At 41.1% G+C, this 20,270-nt stretch overlaps 1 protein-coding gene across 2 annotated transcripts in view; it reads left to right on the top strand.

Annotated features, from left to right (window-relative positions):
* The first annotated feature begins 1,405 nt into the window (after positions 1-1,405).
* Positions 1,406-20,270, top strand: part of LOC122550071 (mitochondrial poly(A) polymerase) — a 54,168-nt gene continuing 35,303 nt past the window's right edge. For both annotated transcript variants that reach the window (XM_043690565.1, XM_043690566.1), the window contains exons 1-4: positions 1,406-1,838; positions 9,854-10,026; positions 12,230-12,463; positions 15,811-16,035. In XM_043690565.1, coding sequence (XP_043546500.1) covers positions 1,421-1,838; positions 9,854-10,026; positions 12,230-12,463; positions 15,811-16,035 — 1,050 coding nt within the window. In that variant the 5' untranslated portion in view covers positions 1,406-1,420. The remainder of the gene's footprint in view (positions 1,839-9,853; positions 10,027-12,229; positions 12,464-15,810; positions 16,036-20,270) is intronic.

Raw genomic sequence — 20,270 nt, forward strand, 5'->3', positions numbered from 1 at the left:
ATGAACTGTTCAACTTTGAATTACTGGCCCAACAACATTACCATTATACTATTAACTCCCTTGGAGTGTTGTTCAAGACACATTTATCCAGGTAAGTGAAGAATACGCCACGAAACTCCTGAATTTGTCCTGACCATGACAGACTCTGGGATCAGGAGATAAATTACTTGACTCAAACCTTTCTTGTTTTAACAGCGCAATAACATATACAATGACTTCTTGTCTCCTATGCCTGTCAATATCTACATCAAACTCTGGACAGTTTAGTGCAAGAAGATGCATTTCCAATGCACAAAACCGAATAATTCTGAGTTTAACATTCAACATTAGGAAAACTTAAGTTACTGTCTGCTGCTCTTGGTAGAAATTGCATACCTTTGTCAATAAATTTTAAAAACAGTTACAGAAAATAATCAAGAAAGCTAATGGAATATTGTCCTTTCTGTCAGCAGAGGGTGGGGTAGCATGGTGGCTCAGTGGAAAGCAGTGCAGCCTCACAGCATCAGGGACCAAGTTCGACTCCAGCCTCGGGTGACTGTCTGTGTGGAGTTTGCACATTCTCCCTGTGTTTGCATGGGTTCCCTCCGGGTGCTCCTGTTTCCTCCCACAGTCCAAAGGTATGCAGGTCAGGTGAACTGGCTATGCTAAATTGCCCATAGTGTTAGGTGCATTAGTCAGAGGGAAATGGGTCTGGGTGGATTACTTTTCGGAACTTGTTGGGCTGAAGGGTCTGCTTCCACGTTGTAGGGAACCTAATCATCTAGACAACATAGGGTTTCAAACGTTATTCTGCAGTTATACAAAACCCTGATTAGACCCAATGTTGAGCATTGTGAGCAGATCTCTGAATTTAGAAGGTGATCTGATCAAATTATTCAAGATATTAACATGAAATGACAGGGTAGATATAAAGAAGAACTATTTTCACTGAATGGAGATTCTAGAACTAGGGGACATAATCTGTGAATTAAGGCCAGATCATTCAGAAGAGATATTAAGAAGCACCTCTACACACAAAAGGGGTTGTAACGGTTTGGAATTCTCTTCTACAAACAGGAGTTGATGGAAAGTCAGTTCTGACTTTTAAATCTGGTACATTTTTATTAAGCAAAAATGCTGTGGGATTATAGGTCAAAGGCATGTATATGGAGCTCAGCCACAGATCAACCATGAACTCACCGAATGGTGGAACCGGCTTGAAGGGCTGAATGGATTTTGGATTAGTGGTGCTGGAAGAGCACAGCAGTGCAGGCAGCATCCGAGGAAGGGCTGAATGGCCTCTCCTGTTCCTGGTGAATGCACCTTCTTCGGCTGAATCACAGGTTTCTGCCCCGACTTCAAAATCCCCAACCTCATCTTTAACTCCTATCCATAGCCCTACCAACGTTAGCTCCACGGGTTCTCCCAACTCTGTACCAACATGCCCCAAGAGCCCAACGCAATGCTGCAGCCAGGGCACTGCCATTACCCGCGGTTTATATCCCCCTTTCTGGAAATGACAGGCATCACAGGGTCAGCTGGGACTGGGCGGAGCAGCAGATTGCACTCGGTTTTCACATATGCCGCCAGACCTGCCATTCCTTTCTGTCTTTATGCCCTCACCCCAACTACTCCCCCAACCGCACCACCGAACCCCCTCTCCCGGCATTCTCGATCTTTCCACCGAAAGGAAGCGCCTCCTCTGGCGGGCTGCGCAGGCGCACTAGGCCCGCTCAAGATGGCCTCCTCCGTGTGGTGGCGGCGCCTCCGGCTCCGTCTCAGGCCTCGACCCAGCCACTTCCCCCACAGGAGCTGCTCGGCCAAAACCGTACCGGCTCTGGATGGTACCGAGGAGTCAGGTAAGGAAGGTCCCTCCTCTCGAGAACCCCTGTGTGGTCAGCCCGGGCCTGGTTTGGATGCGGCTCTTTCAGGATTAAATTGACCCTGTGTATCCCCTGGCCAGAGGGTCAGCTCCCTCAGACGACAAGGGAGAAGGGAGTGCTGTTTATACCAGTGTTTTAATATTAATTAAAGCCGGGAAATGTCTCAGTTCAATACTTTGATGTCTCTTACTGGGTAAATTCTACTCAACAATTGAATTCGAAGTCTCCTAAAACAAACTTACAGAATGCTGAAGTTTGATGGAATCTGTGGACAGAAACAGGGGAATTAATGTTTCCTGTTCAGTATCATTCCTTTTCAGAACTTAAACGTGTTGGAATTTTTTAAACACTTTTGGCAGCGGAAGCAGCAGGTAGTGCACATAGAGCTACTTTCTCGTTAGAACGAGATGGCTTGGAGGGTGAGTTTAAACTGAGAGTCATTACACCTCAGGCGAAATGGAGGTGGGACCTTTATGGTTACCTCGGCAAGTGTGGGGAATAAACCCACGCTGCTGATGTCAGTCTGCATCGTAAACCAGTTATCCAGCCAGTTGAAATGTGGAATTATGATTTTTTAACCTCTGACTCAAGTGTGGTTGCAACTAGCTGAGCTAGAACTGCCAGTACAGAACTTCAGTAATGTGGACACTAGAGAACCTGGAATTATGTTCCTTACAGCAAAAAATATTGAGCCATAGTAACTATGTAAAATTGCTTGATTTTGGTGCAGATTCTGAAAATATATTTCCATCATTCAGAGAACACAACTGAGAAATAAGAGTTCCTGTTCCTCAGGTGCTGACTGACCTGCTGTGCTTTTCCAGCACCCCAATCTCAACTCTGATCTCCAGTATCTGCAGTCCTCACTTTCTCTCAGGAGTAGGCCATTCAACCCCGCAAGCCTGCTGTGCCATTCATAGCTGATCTGACATAACTCATATTCATTTTCTTGCATATCCCCAGTAAGAAGAGAAATGAAGCTTTTGTTTGTTAATGTTATATCAATCATAACAAAAGATAATGGGAAGTTGAATTGATTTAAGAAAATGAGTAGGCCTTCTAAATGTGTTTTTCTGAATGTGTGTCAAAAAAACTGCAACTGTGCCTGCTTTTTATTTGGAAGGGACAATATAGCAAAACACTTTTTTTAAAAAAAAAATTATTCACTGTAAAAATAAGTCAGTAATTGTTTTTAGCTGCTTCCTATCTCTCAGTTCTGATCACAAGGTTTACATCCAATTTCAGTGATTTCCATTAGTAACAAGAGAATGTGAATTATCCACTCACTATAACAGGGAAAGTGAGTGTACACAAATACCAGAGTTGCAGTATGGTCATAAAGATAAAACAAAGACCTGCACATACTGAAAATCTGAAACAAAAGTAGAAATTACTGGAGAAATTCAGCAACTCCGGAAGCATTTGTGGAGAGAAAGTAGAGTTAATGTTTCGAGCTCAGAACTGGTTGTAGTTAGAAAAAGGTGGTATATATAGTGAAGTTGGGATGGAGAGGGAAAAGAAGTGAGTGGATAGGTGGAGATGGAGCCCAGAGAGAGAGAGCAACAGTTGGGCAGTGAAAAGAAGACTGAAGATTGGCTAACATGGTGCCACTGTTGAAGAAAGGTGGTAAGAAGAAGACAGGGAACTATAGACCAGTGAGCCTGACGTCCGTGGTGGGCAAGTTGGAGTGAATCCTGAGGGACAGGATGTACATGTATTTGGAAAGGCAAGGACTGATTAGGGATAGTCAATATGGATTTGTGCATGGGAAATCATGTGTCTCAAGCTTGATTGAGTTTTTTGAAGAAGGAACAAATAGGATTGATGAGGGCAGAGCGGTAGCTGTGATCTATATGGATTTCAGTAAGGTGTTTGACAAGATTCCCCATGGGAGACTGGTTACCAAGGTTAGATCTCATGGCATACAGGGAGAACTAGCCATTTGGATATAGAACTGGCTCAAAAGTAGAAGACAGAGGGTGGTGGTGGAGAGTTGTTTTTCAGACTGGAGGCCTGTGATCAGTGGAGTGCCACAAGGATCGGTGCTGGGTCCACTTTTTGTCATTTATATGAATGATTTGGATGTGAGCATAAGAGGTACAGTTAGTAAGTTTGCAGATGACACCAAAATTGGAGGTGTAGTGGACAGCGAAAACGGTTCCCTCAGATTACAACAGGATCTTGATCAGGACAGCCAGTGGGCTGAGAAGTGGCAGATGGTGTATAATTCAGATAAATGCGAGGTGCTGTATTTTTGGAAAGCAAATCTTAGCAGGACTTATACACTTAATGGTAAGGTCCTAGGGAGTGCTGAATAACCGAGACCTTGGAGTGCAGGTTCATACCTCCTTGAAAGTGGAGTCGCGGGTAGATAGGATAGTGAAGAAGGCATTTGGAATGCTTTCCTTTGGTCAGAGTATTGAGTACAGGAGTTGGGAGGTCATGTTGTGGCTGTACAGGACATTGGTTAGGCCACTGTTGGAATATTGTGTGCAATTCTGGTCTCCTTCCTGGTGACCTTGTAGAGGTTTTAGAGGTTTATAAAATCATGAGGGGCATGGGTAGGATAAATAGACAAAGTATTTTCCCTGGGGTGAGGGACTCCAGAACTAGAGGACATAGGTTTAGGGTGAGAGGGAAAAGATATAAAAGAGACCTAAGAGGCAAATTTTTCACAGAAGATGGTACATACGTGTATGGAATGAGCTGCCAGAGGAAATAGTGGAGGCTGGTACAATTGCAACATTTAAAAGGCTTTTGGATGGGTATATGAATAGGAAGGGTTTGGAGGGATGTGGACTGACTGCTGACAGGTGGGACTAGATTGGGTTGGGACATCTGGTTGGCATGGATGGGTTGGAACGAAGGGTCTGTTTCTGTGCTGTACACCTCAATGACTCTAATGGATGATAGTATGCTAGGGAGAAAGAAGAGCTTGTATTGGGGACCATAAGTAGGTGAAAATGGGTTGGCTGTACAAAAATCAGTCCGTGTCATGACAACACATGAAATGTGGGGTGGGTGAAAGACATAGAAAGGTGTTCAGGTTCTAAAATTATTGAACTCAATATTGAATCCTGAAAGCTGCAGGGTCCCCAAGCAGAAGATGACATAGTAAGCCTCATTGGAGCACTGCTGCAGGTCTGAGACAGAAATGTTGCCAGGGATCACGGTGGTGTGTTGAAGTAGCCAGCACCTTAATTAGAAGCCGCCATTTCTGCCACTTCCAATGGGGTGGCACCACCAGGCATGTATTCCCCTTCCCTCCCTTGTCAGCGTTTAGCAGGAACCAAACCTTCTGGGACACTCTGGTCTACTCATCCTCGACTCCCAACAATACCATGCACCCCTGTTGATTGATTTTGTTGTTGTCATGTGAATCAAGATACAGTGAAAAGCATTGGTTTGTGTACTATACAGGTAGTTTGTACCATACAAAGTGCTTCAGGGTAGTAGAACAGAGTGCAGAATACAACATTACAACTGAAGAGTAGGTGCAGAGAGAGAGATGGGAATTAACATGACTGGAGTGAAGGGGCCTGTGATTATGTTGTTTGCTTTCCCAAGGCATAGAGAAGTATAAATGGAGTCAATAGTTGGAAGTCAACTACGTGAAAGTGAGGACTGAATATTAGAGTCAAGAGTGTGGTGCTGGGAAAGCATAGCAGGTCAGGCAGCATCCAAGGAGCAGAAGAATTGATGTTTCGGGCAAAAGCCCTTCATCAGGAATTCTGGAGATGTTCTCTGAAGTGCTCTGCAAGTAGGCGTTCTGTCTCCCCATTGTAGAGGAGACTGCATCGGGAGCAAAGGGTACAGTAAATGACATGTGTAGGTAAAACTCTAATGGATGTGGAAGGCTCCTTTGGGGTGAGGTGAGGGGGGGGAGGTGTGGGTGCAGGTTTTGCAATTCCTGCAGTAGCAGGGGCAAGTGCTGGGAGGGGAGGGTGGCTTGATGGAGATGGGGGGGAGAATGGTCTTTACGGAAAGCGGATAGGTGTGGGGAGGGAAATATACCTCTGGTGGTGTGGTCTGTTTATAAGTGGCAGAAATGGCGGAGGATGATGTGATGTATACGGAGGCTGGTGGGGTGGAAGGTGAGGACCAGTGGGGTTCTGTCCTTGTTGTGATTGGAGAGTTGGGGCTTGAGGGCAGAGGTGCGGGAAGTGGATGAGATGCACTGGAGGGCATCATCAACCACGTGGGAGAGGAAATTGCGGTCTTTAAAGAAGGAGGACAACTTTGTGTGTTCTGCAGTGGAATCGGTCCTCCTGGGAGCGGATGCAGTGGAGGCGGAGGAATTGGGACTAAGGGTTAGCATTTTTACAGGAGGCAGGGTGGGAGGAGGTGTAGTCCAGGTAGCTGTGGGAGTTGGTGGGTTTGTAGAAGATGTCCGTGTTGAGTCGGTCACCATTGATGGAGATGGAGAGGTCCAGGAGTGGGAGAGAGGTGTCTGACGTGGTCCAGGCGAACTTAAGGTCGGGGTGGAATGTGTTGGTGAAGTTGATGAACTGTTCACCCTCCTCGTGGGAGCACGAGGTGGTGCTGATACAGTCATCAGTGTAGTGGAAGAAAAGGTGGGGAATGGTGCCGTTGTAAGTGCGGAAGATGGACCGTTCCACGTAATCCACAAAGAGACAGGCGTAACTGGGGCCCATGTGGGTATCTGTGGCCAACCCTTTCGTCTGGAGGAAGTGGGTGGATTCAAAGGAGAAATTATTGAGGGTGAGGACCAGTTCAGCCAAGAAAATGAGTGTGTCAGTGGAAGGCTACTGGTGGGCACATCAGAAGAGGAAGAAATGGAGGGCATGGAGGCCTTGGTCATGGCAGATGGAGGTGTATAGGCACTGGATGTCCATGGTGAAGATGTGGCTTTGGGGGCCAGGGAAACAAAAGTCTTGGAGGAGGCGGAGTGCGTGGATGGTGTCATGAACGTATGTGGGGAATTCCTGAACAATGGGTGATTGGACAGTATCAGGGTACGTGGAGATGAGTTTGGTGGGGCAGGAGCAGGCTGAGACGATGGGTCAGCTGGGGTAGTCAGGCTTGTGGATCTTGGGTAGGTAGAACCAGGCGGTGCAGGGTTCCACAACTACGAGATTGGAAATTGTGGGTTGGATATCCCCTGAGGTGATGAGGTTGTGTATGGTCTAGGAGATGATAGTTTGGCAATGGGAGGTGAGATCGTGGTTGAGGGGTCAGTAGGACAAGATGTCTTTGAGATGGCCCCTGGCTTTAGCAGTGTAGAAGTCAGTGCGCCAAACTACCACTGCATCCCCCCCCCCCCCCCCCCCCCCCAAACCCCCCTTTATTATCTGCTGGTTTGCTGGTGAGGTTGGCATTGGAGTGGAGGGCTGCGCATTGCAAGGGTGAGAGGTTGGAGTGGGTGATGGAGGTGGACAGAATGAAGCAGTCAATGGCCTGCCGGTAGTTGGAAATAAAGAGATCGAGGGTGGGTAACTGACCGGCACGGGTTGTCCAGGTGCTCTGATGAAGGGCTTTTGCCCAAAGCTTTGATTCTCTTGCTCCTCGGATGCTGCCTGACCTGCTGTGCTTTTCCAGCACCACACTCTTGACTCAATGGGTGGAAGACTGATTAGCGTGATGGACTGAGTTGTGTTCATGGCTCTCTGCAGTTTTTTGCAGTCTGAGGAAGAGCAGTTGCCATACCACGCTGTGATGCATCCAAATAGAGTGCAACACCTGCCTGCTTACCTCCTCCCTCCTCACTGTCTTTGGCTCTGGATACACCTTATAAGTGAAGCTGTAATTTTCCTGCACTTCACTCAATCTAGTTTACTGTACTCGCTGCTCATAATGCGGTCTCCTCTATATCAGGGAGATAAAATGCCGACTAGGTGACTGCTTTGCTGAACAACTGCATTTTGTCTGCAAAAATGACCCTGAGCTTCTGTTATTATTTGAGGGAGAGGTTACAACTTAGAGGATCAAGGAGTGCGGAGCATGCTTAATGACCAGAATTCTTCAGATCAGTATTCAACATGTTCTGAAAAGGGTCACTGGACCCTAAATGTTAATTCTGATTTCTCTCCATTAATGCTGCTGTTTTTGTTTTAAATTTATCAATGTAATGATTTATCCTTTGTTCAGATAAGATCCTGCAGAACCTCATTGCAGTTTTAATGTTGACCCTCATGGATATCAAAGTTTCACTTAAAATCATGATTTGCAGGAATACAGTCACAAATTCGAGTAAGGACTTAAATGGCCTCTTTTCAATACATAGTCACTGTGCTTATCAAAAAGCTCCTTTCAGTAAAAGACTCATGATGCTTGTCAAAGACCATATAGAAGCTGACAAAAAGCACAGCTAAAATCATGTTTTCCAGATGATTTTAAAGGTGCCACGTTTGAGATTTTGAGGGAAATGAGATAGCCTGGGTCAATTGAAGGCTATGCTGCCAATGGGGGTCCACTGTATGGTTTGGTCACAATGTTTCTTTAACTTGTATTCACTTGTTTCCTGCATTCTATTTTGTTGGAAAAAATTATAAATTTTGCATAGATTGTGAACATGAGGGGGATTTCTGGCCTGTTTATAATCTGCTGTTGAAGTTTTCATTTAATTTAACATCTTCCAAAGAAAGGTGCTTTTGCGATTTTTTTTTTTGAGAAGATTATTAGCTCAGGTTGAGGTTCAGGTTGTATGTTTGCTTACTGAGCTGGCAGGTTTGTTTTCAGACGTTTCACCACCATGCTAGGTAACATCATCACTGAGCCTCCAGTGAAGTGCTGGTGTTTTGTCCCACTTTCTATTTGTGTCTTGGTCTGTAACAGTGGATGTTATCATTTCCGGTTCTTTTTCTTAGAGCTTGGTAAATGGTCAACAGTAAATGGACAGAACACCAGTGCTTTACCAGAGGCTCTCTGATGATGTTACGTAGCATGGTGATGAAATGTCTGAAAACAAACCTGCCAGCTCAGCAAGTAAACCTAAACCTAAAGATGCTTTTATTTTAATTCAGAATCTGTTATATTAGCACAGGAGAATGAACTGAGTTCATTTCTACTACCCAGGTTCTTGTGTCACGCAATTACAATAATATGCCTTTTACCTCTCCTAAACATTGAGTGCACTTGCTGAGTTTGTACTTGCAAATGACAATTTGGGTTAAGGGGACCAAAGTATCCCTCTCCCAGTCAGGCATCATTCCACTGAGAAAGATACGTGTGAAAGAATTCAAGGTGATGTTTACAGTAACTAGTACCACAATAAATCACTTTATCTTAAACATCTCAATTTTGTAAAGTGTGAAGTTGATTATTTCGAAATTAAATTCCATCCAAGCTTTTATAATATGTAACTAATATTATTTCCTTAATGCTAGTGTAATTTAGAAGTACACTAAGGAGGGCTTTTCTGAATGTTATCATTGAATAAATGTATCAATAAGTATTTTTACGGTAGCATTATTTGAAATACTTTTGATTTACTAATAATATTGCTAGTCTTAACTTCAGCTAATATTTAAATAGGTCTTTTCTCATCAGATGAGTTTTGTCTGTTTGCAGATTTGTGAAGCTTCTCTCCCATCATGGGCTGTTTTATTGATCCATATGTTAGTAGATGTTCTAATTTTCAAGTATGGTGTAAATGAAGCATAAGCATCAACTCATTTAATTTACCATTTTATTGTAAGCTTTGTAACCACTTGGTACTGATCAGTAAGAAAGGAAACAAGAATTTAGTGTCTTGAGTGAAATCACACTATATATAATTACAAGCAAATATGTTCTCTTCTAATTTGTCTAGTGTCTAACGTTGCTAAAATGTTTAAACTAAAGTCATTTGCCAGTTTATGTTGAAAAAAGTAACAGCAAGGGGGCTGTATGGGAAACAGATCTTGCATGAATGAGTTTGTGCAATTGAGAGTACAATTTATTCCATAAGTTAACCACTTTGTTTTTTTGACATCCATGAAAACATTAATATACTTGATTTCTCTGAGCACTCACCAATGTCATTTTTGCAGATTTAACTGAGAAAATTTCGATAAAGACATTTTCTGAATTGCAAGCAGAAAGGCACGAACAAGCAGAACGGACCATTTTGATCAGCTGTCCTCCTAATATCAGTGAAAAGAAATTCTACAAGTACATATCAAGCTATGGGGCAATCAATAAATATTTCTTCTATGAAACTTTTGTAAGTGTTGTAAAACCAAAGCCTGAATGTTAAATGTATCAGTATGTATCCAAATATAGATTTTGACTGTAAAATCTTTATTACTGCTGTTAAGTCCCCCATGTCCATGCTCTTCTCTATCCCTAATCAACTCCAACTCTACTACATCCAGCATGTCTGTACCTTCCTAAATGGTCTCTGGATTATTCCTGAATTCAATTGCCCCACCATTGTGATCATACTGTCAACTGTCCATGCTTCAAAATTCCCTCTTGAAACCTATCTTTCCCTCCTTGCACCCCTGTCTCTTTTTCCATCTCTTGCGATCATGTAATTGTCTTTAAATCTAGTCGTTGATTATAACATATGCAACTTTTATTTGTAGAGATTATATCTGCTCCCAGCAACTGATGTATATTCTGGACTACTTCAAATTTTGCTTCATCGTGACATATTTTGATTAATATGTTACACTTTTTCCTGCAGTTTCACACACGAGATGTAATTCGCACGCACCAACTTCTGCAAACAGTTAAAGTTTATTAAAGCCTGTACAAGCTAGGTGACCCTTTGACTCTCCTCGCAGGTGTGTGAAGTTGAGTCAAAAGAGACCCTGAGCAAAGAAAACACAACCTCTTAATACAGGTCAGTCGGTAATGCTCACAGGTACTCTGGTGACCCCCACCCGCCCGATAATCATGTTACCCCAAGTACAGTGGTAGGATGAGATCGTCCTTGGAGATAATGCAAATGTAAATGCCCTAATCTTGGGGAATCATTATGCAGACCATTTCCTGACTCCATGATTCCCAAAGGCAATGTAGGTGTGATATATCTCCGCTTCAGGGTGGCCCTGCAAACAAGTTCTGGCTCTGCTGCTTCCCCAGACAATGTAGATGTTGATCACGCAAGCGAACCTGACTGGGTGGTGGGGGGTGGCTATGAACGTATATCTGAATGGAAGGGCCTGAATGAGAGTTTAACTTGACAATAGCAGCAGAACAGCAGAAAATGGCTGCCCAAATGAAGTGAGTCATCAACGTGCCTGCATGAATATCACCCATTTTAACATTACATTAATGGTCCAGAGAGATAGCACAATTTAATCTTTTAACATTACAATTGGACCTATGCAAATTCATTTTGCTTATACTTTATATACCTTTCATAGAATCACCTTTTCTAAGTTAGACTATAACCTTTTGGTTAAAGGTATTTCATCAGAATTGTTAAACATTAGTGCCACTCCTCTTTACATATATTGATAAATCAACATTTCATCTATTTTCTTCAGAATTCAGTTTTTCCATCTATCTTGATATTTAAGTTAACAATGGTGTTCTCCATTTTACTAACAGTAAATTCACAAATGTGAATTATTATTTTAAAAAATTGTATGATTGGTATTTCATAGAAATGCAGCTCTGTGTCGAGAAAGAAAGCCATAAGCCTCATATGTGTTAAAATAGTAAAGAGGTATGGATTAATGTTATCAAGGAGTGAGAAATAACTGAACATAATTTTAAATGTTTACACTTTAACTTTTAAGGAAAATTGAGCTTGCAACTTAAACTGCATTTTTGTCCTTCTTGGAGATAAATTTATGGCACGCATTTGGGATTACAACTGCACTCTTAACTGTAGTTTTCATAATTGCAGTGCAAAGCCAGTTATGTTAGAACTGGTGCAGTGGCCTTCTTCGCTGAGACGATGGTTAATTGTCAATCCCAAGCTAAGTTTTGGTTTCAGACAGGCTAGATTTAGAGCAATACAATTTATCTCTGTTGATGTATATGTGTTTGTAAGCATCTTGCATAGCCCTAAGGCTTAAATCTTCATAGAATGACAGTTTTTTTAAAATGTGAACTAGTGACCGCAAATTTATTAAATTGGGTCACAGAATTTGCATTGTGGGTACAATGGATGTGGTTTTCCATTAAAGAAGTAGTATGTTTTGCACCTCAATATTGGCTTTTGAAAACTGCTTATAAAGACATTTGATATCTGTAATGTACACTGCTCTTATGAATATTGAGTTTACGTGTGCACCCTTTTTTCACAGTGGCCTTTAGGTCTTATCCACTTATGGTATGTGATCACTGAATTGTTTATCATAGTCATTATATTAAAATATAGGAAATTTCTTCATTGTTTAACTAATTGTTTTATGATAATATATGTAAGTTATTTTAATTTTAATTAATTTCTTTTTTCTTCTCCACAGGGTATTTATGCAGTGGTGGAGTTTGCTGATAAGGACAGTATAGGAATGCTCAAAAGCTTTTCTAGTATCCCAAGCCTTCAGCATGAATGTGCCATTCCATTCAAATCTCGTTTTTTCAGCTTGGTAAATAACCATCCTAGGGATCTTTCTGCTGCACAGCCTTCAGTATCATGCCTTAAACAATCTGTTATCCCTCTTAATGAACTCTTCCGGAAGCTTTCTGGCACAGAGAGTGTAAGTTTTCCATCAGATTGCTAAATACCATGAGATTTTGTTTAACCTTGAAAGAATGAAACATATCTACTTGACCACTATAATATGATAACATTGAAATTTTTTGATCACTGCCATGCTGTGGGTGGAGCATTTCTGTTTTTGAATTTACTATTTTGAAATGTAAAGTTGGCTACTTTGGGAAGAAAGCTAGCAGATAAAAATTTTCTTGAAAATTGTGAGAAGCCAGCAAATTTTGGTATTCGTAGGGACCTAATTGACCTTGAATCACAGAAAGTTAACGTGCAGATACAGGAATCCATCAGAAACCAAATGGCAAGCTAGTTTTTATTACAACAGAATTGGAGGGATTGAAAAAAGTGAAGTAGTCTTATGTAATTATATATAGCATCTTGGCCAGCACATACGTAGACTACTATATGTAATTTCTGTCTCCTTCCTTAAGGATGAAGGGAATGTATCAAAGAATGTTAGTTGTGATGAGGAAATCGTCCAATATATTCCATGGAATTTGGAAGAATGAGGGGTGATCTGATTGAATCATAACATTCTTATTGGGCTCAACAGAATCAAATGAGAACATGAAAGCAACAGAGGGATATAGACAGATGAAGTGAGGTGGAGTGAAATGTAAGGAAGTATGAATTCACTTTGGTTGTAAGGAGGGTAAAACAATTTTTCAAAAAGTGAGCAACGTAAGTTGTGTTGTTCAGAGAGATTTGGGTGTGCTTGAACAATGAATTCAGTAAGTTAGCATGCAGGTACACCAATTAAATGTGTAGGATTTTGATGAGACCACATCTGAGTACAACAAAGGTTCACTTTGTTATTCCTGGGATGAGAGGTTTATGCTGTGACATGAGGCTAAATAAATTCATCCTACATTCTCTGGAGTTTGGAAGATTTGAGAGGTGATCTCACTGAAACATAAGAGATTCTGAATGGGCTTGATGGCATATACAATGACCACAGAAACAAAATCATGGGGGCACATTATCAGGATAAGAAATTGATTATTAAGAGCAGAGATGGAGACAAATAACTTAATTCAAAAGGCTGTGATATAATTCTTCCCCAGAAAGTTGTAGCTGCGCCATATTGAACATAGTTAAGGCTGGAATAGACTGATTTTCACCTTGAAAATTAGGGTATGGTGAACTGGCAGATAGTTGGGCTTGCATCCTTAGATCAGCTCAATTATATCGAAAAGTTGAGCAGCCTTGATGGGCCGTCTGGTCTTCTCCTACGTTTTGAGTTCTTGGAGTATATTTCCCCTAGCTGGGGAGTCTACAACCTGGATCATCATCATCTCAGAATAAGAATTAAGAATGAGATGCAAAGTTCCTTCATTCCAAGAATTGTGGATCTTTTGAATTCTCAATCAGAGAGATGTGGGTGTACAGTCGTTGAATATATTCAAGGCAACAATTGATAAATGTTTGGCTTCCAATGGACAAGTGATAAATAGAAAGTGTGGAAATGTGGAGTTGATGTAGAAGAGTAGCTATGATTTTTGCAGAGCAGGCTCAAAGGCCTAAATGTCCTTTTTCTATTTCATAAGTAAATCTTAATGTAATATTTAGAAATAAAACACACAAGAACTGCAGATGTTGGAAATCTGAAATAGAAACAGAAATTGCTGAAAATTTTCAGCAGGTCCAGCAGCCTTTGTGGAGAGAACCAAAGGTCACTGGACCTAAAATGTTAACTCCTGATTTCTGTCCACATGCTGCCAGATTTTCCAGCAATATCTGTTTATGTGGCTTAATCTAATGTCTTTTTGGTTAATTTATCTTTTGTACTTGAAGCACTATTAAATCAGTATTATTAGGATTGGTAATGATGGGAATGTGAAGATTTTTTAAACTCTGCTCAATTAGAAAACAGCCTGCAGTACAGTTAGTTTTTTCTCTCCATACTTGGATGGTGGACTGCATTTTTGACCAAACTATTGTGGTTCGATGCCTAAGGTGCAATAAATAAAATTACACCACATCTAAGTCATTCGTTATTGATTACTTAGGTTACTTAGTGTGGAAAAAGGCCCTTTGGCCCAACAAGTCCACACCGACCCGCTGAAGCGCAACCCGCCCAGACCTATTCCCTTACATTTACCCCTTCACCTAACACTGCGGGCAATTACAATGGCCACTTCACCTGACCTGCACATTTTTGGACTGTGGGAGGAAACCGGAGCATCCGGAGGAAACCCACGCAGACACTGGGAGAATGTGCAAACTCCACACAGTCAGTCACCTGAGGCGGGAAATGAACCCGGGTCTCTGGCGCTGTGAGGCAGCAGTGCTAACCACTGTGCCACTGTGCAGTGAGCTTCTGATGAAAGATGTTTTCATAACTAAGGAAACTCACTATTGTTAGTAGGCCTACTCATAATATGATAGTCTTTGTTTCTTCTTACAACATTTATTTTTCTCCTGAGGTGACACAACTGCTCCAGAATTCCAAGAATCTGTGATGCTTCCCGATCTTCGTGGCCATGTCGTATACAGGTCTCAATACTTAATGTTCGTTGATGATTCAGTATCACCAAAATCATAGCCAAATCCAATTTTATCCTGCAGAGGTTATTTATCCAATGGCAATTCCAGCAGTCAGGAGTAGAAAACCTAACTGATTTCTTGCAGTGGTTCAAGAATGGAGCTCAGCACGATCTTCTCAGGGGCAACTAGGAATAAGCAATAAATGCAGGCCCAATCAGCGACTTCCACATCCCATGACTTGGTAAAAACACGTCTTAAGATTAAGCCAAAGTATAGCATAGACCTACTATAACATGATCACTTGGGTGAAGTACAAGAGGCAACCTAAGTTCTTGGAACTCTGCAGCAGATTTATTTCGATTTATTATTGTCACATGTACCGAGGTACAGTGAAAAGTGTTGTTTGCATGCTAACAAGACAAATCATATCTTGCATATGTCTGTAAAACGCAGATCTGTAAACTTAGGAGGACAAATAAGGGAAGTGAAAAGAAATAAAACCGATTGTATTATCAGTAGGCCTAACAACAGCAGTATGAATGCTTAGTATTATATTTCTTTCATTAAATTATGAAAGTATCTTTTGTTAGAAGTTCCTTTCACTAATAATTGGCTTAGATTGTTGTGTAATTTTATTTATTACATCTTAGTCATGTAATTACAATAGCTTGGCTGAGAAAGTAGTCAGTTTTATTTCAATTCAGAAATGATTGAGAAATAATACCAGATTTACTTGTCAGGTTACAGCAAAAAAACTATTTTATAAATCCATCAAAGTTTGCAACTTTGGACTATTTTCTGAGGGTAGTTAGTTTAATGTTTGCTTCTTTACTTTTTCTTTCTTAGATAGATGAGCAATTATACACAATCTGCAAAGAATACCAGCTTACAGAAGAGAATGCACGTCTTCGATTCCTTGTGTGCTCCCTCGTGAAGGACATTGCGGTTGCTTACTTTCCTGAATGCTCAGTTAAACCATTTGGATCATCCGTAAATAATTTTGGGAAGATGGGCTGTGACTTAGACATGTTTTTGGATCTGGATAGTATCAGTGGAAGAAGTAACCCTAAGGTAATCCTATTTCATCAGTAAGGAAAATGAAATTTCTGTTTTGTAATTATAAATAATATGTAGTAACTAAAATGGGGAAATGTACACTGTCGGTACTTTGCATGCATTACTGTGAGGTTTCAGCCCTGTAGCTTGACAGTAATGGTCACCTGTGGGGTTGGATAATGTCAGAATAGGGACCATAGGTTTCATAAAAAAATTTAGCAAGTAGTAAAGTTAGTGACCTTTACAGGAGAAATGATAGGTGGTTTAGGTGATAGCTTAAGGAGAAATTGGAATAGTGACAAATTTGGAAGTAGTTATTTTGAGATGACAGTCTCACAGGAGGTAAAATGTCAGGAAATTGAGGCAAGAACAAGTAAGGAGTAGGCAGGTATCTGGTATTGTTGGTGTGAGATACAAGTAGAGAAAGGAAACTATGGAAGGCTTCTTAAGCGGTCCATTAACTTGAGAAATACAGGAACAAACAATGAGCTGCAAGTGTCTTTGGAGATGACGATGGAAATCATTTGACTTCAAAATTACAATAATTTTTGTTGTCTATTTTGGTTCTGCAACACTATAGTGGTGTGGGGAGAGCAACTATTGTTTAATTCTCAAGAGCATCTCTGCCTCTATAAGTCTCTCTGCGCCCTTTACATTCTCCTACACCACTTCAGCTACCATCTCTCATACTAGTCTAGCTCTATCAAGTTACAAGGCCCTCTGTATCCACCACTGCAGTGTATCTTAGGATGTTTATGCTCTATCATGACTTCCAACATCTTGAAGTGCAAGGTAATCAACATTATGTATGCTGGGAAAATCTCAGAAGAACTCTAAATGAAGCATTCACAATAATATGGGGTATTGACAGAGTATGTACCAAGGGATGATGAGAGTTGAGAGGTGTAAGGACAAAGGTGTAAGATGATTGGTAAAAGAATCAACATTGATATAAATAAATATTTTATGTTGCAAGTGATAAGAATCTACAGTGTATTGCTTGAGAATCTGGTGGAGGCAGATTCAGTTGAGACTTTCAAAAGGTTATAAGTTAAGCACATAAATAAAGAATGCTTCCAAGGCTATGTGGAAAGGTTAGGGAGTGGGGCCAGCTAAGTTGCCCTTGCAGAAAGCTGACGCATGATTTACCTGAGCTATAATCCTTTTATGATTCTTTTCTATAGATCTAGCAGCATCTGTGGCAAGAGGAGCAGAGTTTACTTTTCAGGCCTCTGATCTTTTGAGAGAAATGCAAAGTCTTCCAGCAGAAAGCTGGTTATGTGTACAGCTAAAATTAAGTTTTTTTTTTAAAAGAAGCTACCCCTCTCACTACCCATCTAGCGATGTACATTACTCTTTTATGCTTGCTGCTCAGGCTTAACTCTCTTTTCAAAGATGATTTTGGTCAAAGAAATACTTTTGTTCAGGATATCAGGAAAACATTCTGGTTTCTTGTAATTGTGTCATGAAAACTTCAGGCAGAGACTGAATCTTTCTTTAAGGTCTCTTCTGAACAACAGTGTCTCGAACAGTAGAGCAACTCTTCAGTGTTGCACTGGAGTATCAGCCTGGACTACGTGATCACAATCATCACGAAGCTCAATGCAGATCTTTCAGCCCAACATCATTGGCCCATGCCTGGTGTTGAACTGGCTGAATAAAATGCTTGTGCTCTGAGCCCTACAAAAGACCTTTGCTAACGATTCTTCTGTGAAGCAGTGAGGTAGTGTTCTTTTTTATGGTTAATGAGGTAGAGCACATAGAAATTGGTATTTGCATCAAAAAGATATTCCCGTGTTGCCACCTCCTTTTAAACAAACTAAATGTTATTGAGCTTATAAAAAAAAATCACAGCTGTTTGGGCAAATCATTCAAAGGCATGTTAAGTTCTTTTTTGGTGGGAAAATAAAAAGAATATTTTAACAGGGCTTTGAATATGAAGAATCACTGTGAAGAGAGTGCTGCTGTCTTAAAGCATTTTCAAATTGGTATTATAAGCAAAGAAACAGTGATAGAAATCGTGTTAAACGACATTACATCAATTGTACGTTACACTCTCATGAAGAAAATGATGCACAGTGTTTGAGAGATTAAAAAGGTTTAATGTTTTGCCTCCCCGAGATGCTTTGCTTGTTATTTGCTGCATGGAATATTGTTTTTTTTAAAAGGTTTTTGATTAATGTAGGGTTGGGAAATTTATGATTTATCACTTGCAAGTAAAGGTAAAGAGGTATGCAAATTGCGCAACTGGATCTTGCAAAATTGGTGATCAGAAGTTGATAATTAGCCTTTGTTTACCAGCATTATTAGTTGCTGGTCATGATTAGTGTGTGTTTAGAATGTTTGTAGTCTTTCTAGTAATGCAAAGTGAGCATTAAAATATACTCAAAATAATGAAGACCAATATGAAGTATAATTGTTTTCCCTGCTTTTCTAGACTATTTTAGAATCATAGCAATTTGCATCTGTAGCTAAGGTTTTCAGTATTTTCTAAATGATAATGTCTCTGATAATTCATCCATGCTACTTAATCTAAGTATGGTTAGATTGCTGAAATGGACCAGTGGAAGGGGTTAAGTACCTGCGAGTCCTAACTTACTGTTGTATCCATCAATTTCTTGTCCAGTTCACTGCGAAGTTAGGCATGCAAATCTGACTCTGGTGGAGCAACTAGTTCAACAGACCATGGTTCAAACTCTCTTCCTCAAATTGAAAGCAATTTCAGCTAACACTGCAATGTTGATCTGAGGGAGTGCTTCATTGTCAGAAATACTGCGTTCCAGGTGAAATATGCTAAATCAAGGCCTTCTCTCCTGTTTGAGTTGATGTAAACGATCTGTAATACTGTTCAGAAAAGAGCAGAGATGTGTCAAGTGACCCTGTCAACAGCCCTGCTCTTAATCAGTAACATTAAAGAATAACAATTCAACTCATTGCTGCTTTTGAGACTTCGCTTTGCAGACATTGGTTTCTGTATTTGCTGTTTAACGTGTGATTTAGATTTCAAATGCAATTTGTCTGCTATGGAGAATCTATGCCAAGGATTTAAAACTGTTACATAAATACTTTTGGTATTCAAATAAAACAAAGCATTTGAATTAATTTTGTCAAAAATGTTAAAGCTCCAAGAATACATAAATGGGAAGGGAGAAATTGGAAGGAGGTGTAATTAAAAGATTGGAATAGTTGGGTTATTATAGAGATTTATGGCACTAAAGGAGGAAGTTCTGTAAAGTAGGACAGTCGATGCTAAAGAATAGAATTAACAAATGCTAGAAATACTCAGCAAGTCTAACAGCATCTATATATTGTTCAGGCCTCTCACGTTTCATCAGTTCAAGGCTCTGCAGCCAATGATAAAGCAGCAGGGAAGGGAATGTAAATAATGGAACAATTTGACAAGTGAAACATGGCCAAAGAAGATTATAGAAACAAGATGTCAGCCTGTAGAGAGGAAGTCAATAGAGCTAATTAAGAATGGCATTGAGAGGGGGGAATCCAAGATGGCGGCGACCCAGCAAGTCTGAGTCTATAGTGCTCCTCCCAAGACTTGGGTAAAGTGGGTCACCCACCCCCACCACACTCACCAAATCATTCATAATAGCTGTTTAATTTAATTAGTTGCTTAGTATTACATTTAAACAATCTAATATTTAGTAAAAATGACCAAAGGGAAGGGAGCCCGCAGCTCTCAGCAAGCAGGAACCCCTCCCCCACCCTCTCCAGCTGAGGTGTCCACAGCCGCCTCCGGGGAATTACCTACAGTGACAAGCCTTGTGGAAATGATCTCCAAACTGGATGTGAAGATTGACGCTTTTATCGAAGAATCCCGAAATCGATGGGACTCACTCTCGGCCGCGCTGCAGAAGCACAACCGAGACATCGAGGAAATCGAGGGCAGAGTTGGAGGGGCAGAGTTAAAGGCCGCAACCTCCGAAACTACAGCGCAATCGGCCGTGGATCAGGTCCGGACTCTCGAACAGCGAGTCCGGACCTTAGAAAATTACATTGACGACCTCGATAATCGAGCAGTGGCTGCCACAGCTTTTAAATCTGGAAGCTGGATCAGGCCAGGTAAGCGTGGAATGGGCCTACCGGGTCGCAATACGCGGGCCCGGCTCGAACCAGCACCCACGCCCGGTCATGTTCCGGCTGCAGAGCTATAGGGAGAGGCAGATACTCCTAGAAGCTTCTAGAAATCTTGGAAAAGACCCCCAAGCTATGATCTATAAAGGATCCAAGATCATGTT

The sequence above is a fragment of the Chiloscyllium plagiosum genome, chromosome 5, assembly GCF_004010195.1.
Source record: "Chiloscyllium plagiosum isolate BGI_BamShark_2017 chromosome 5, ASM401019v2, whole genome shotgun sequence".
Lineage (NCBI taxonomy): Eukaryota > Metazoa > Chordata > Chondrichthyes > Orectolobiformes > Hemiscylliidae > Chiloscyllium > Chiloscyllium plagiosum.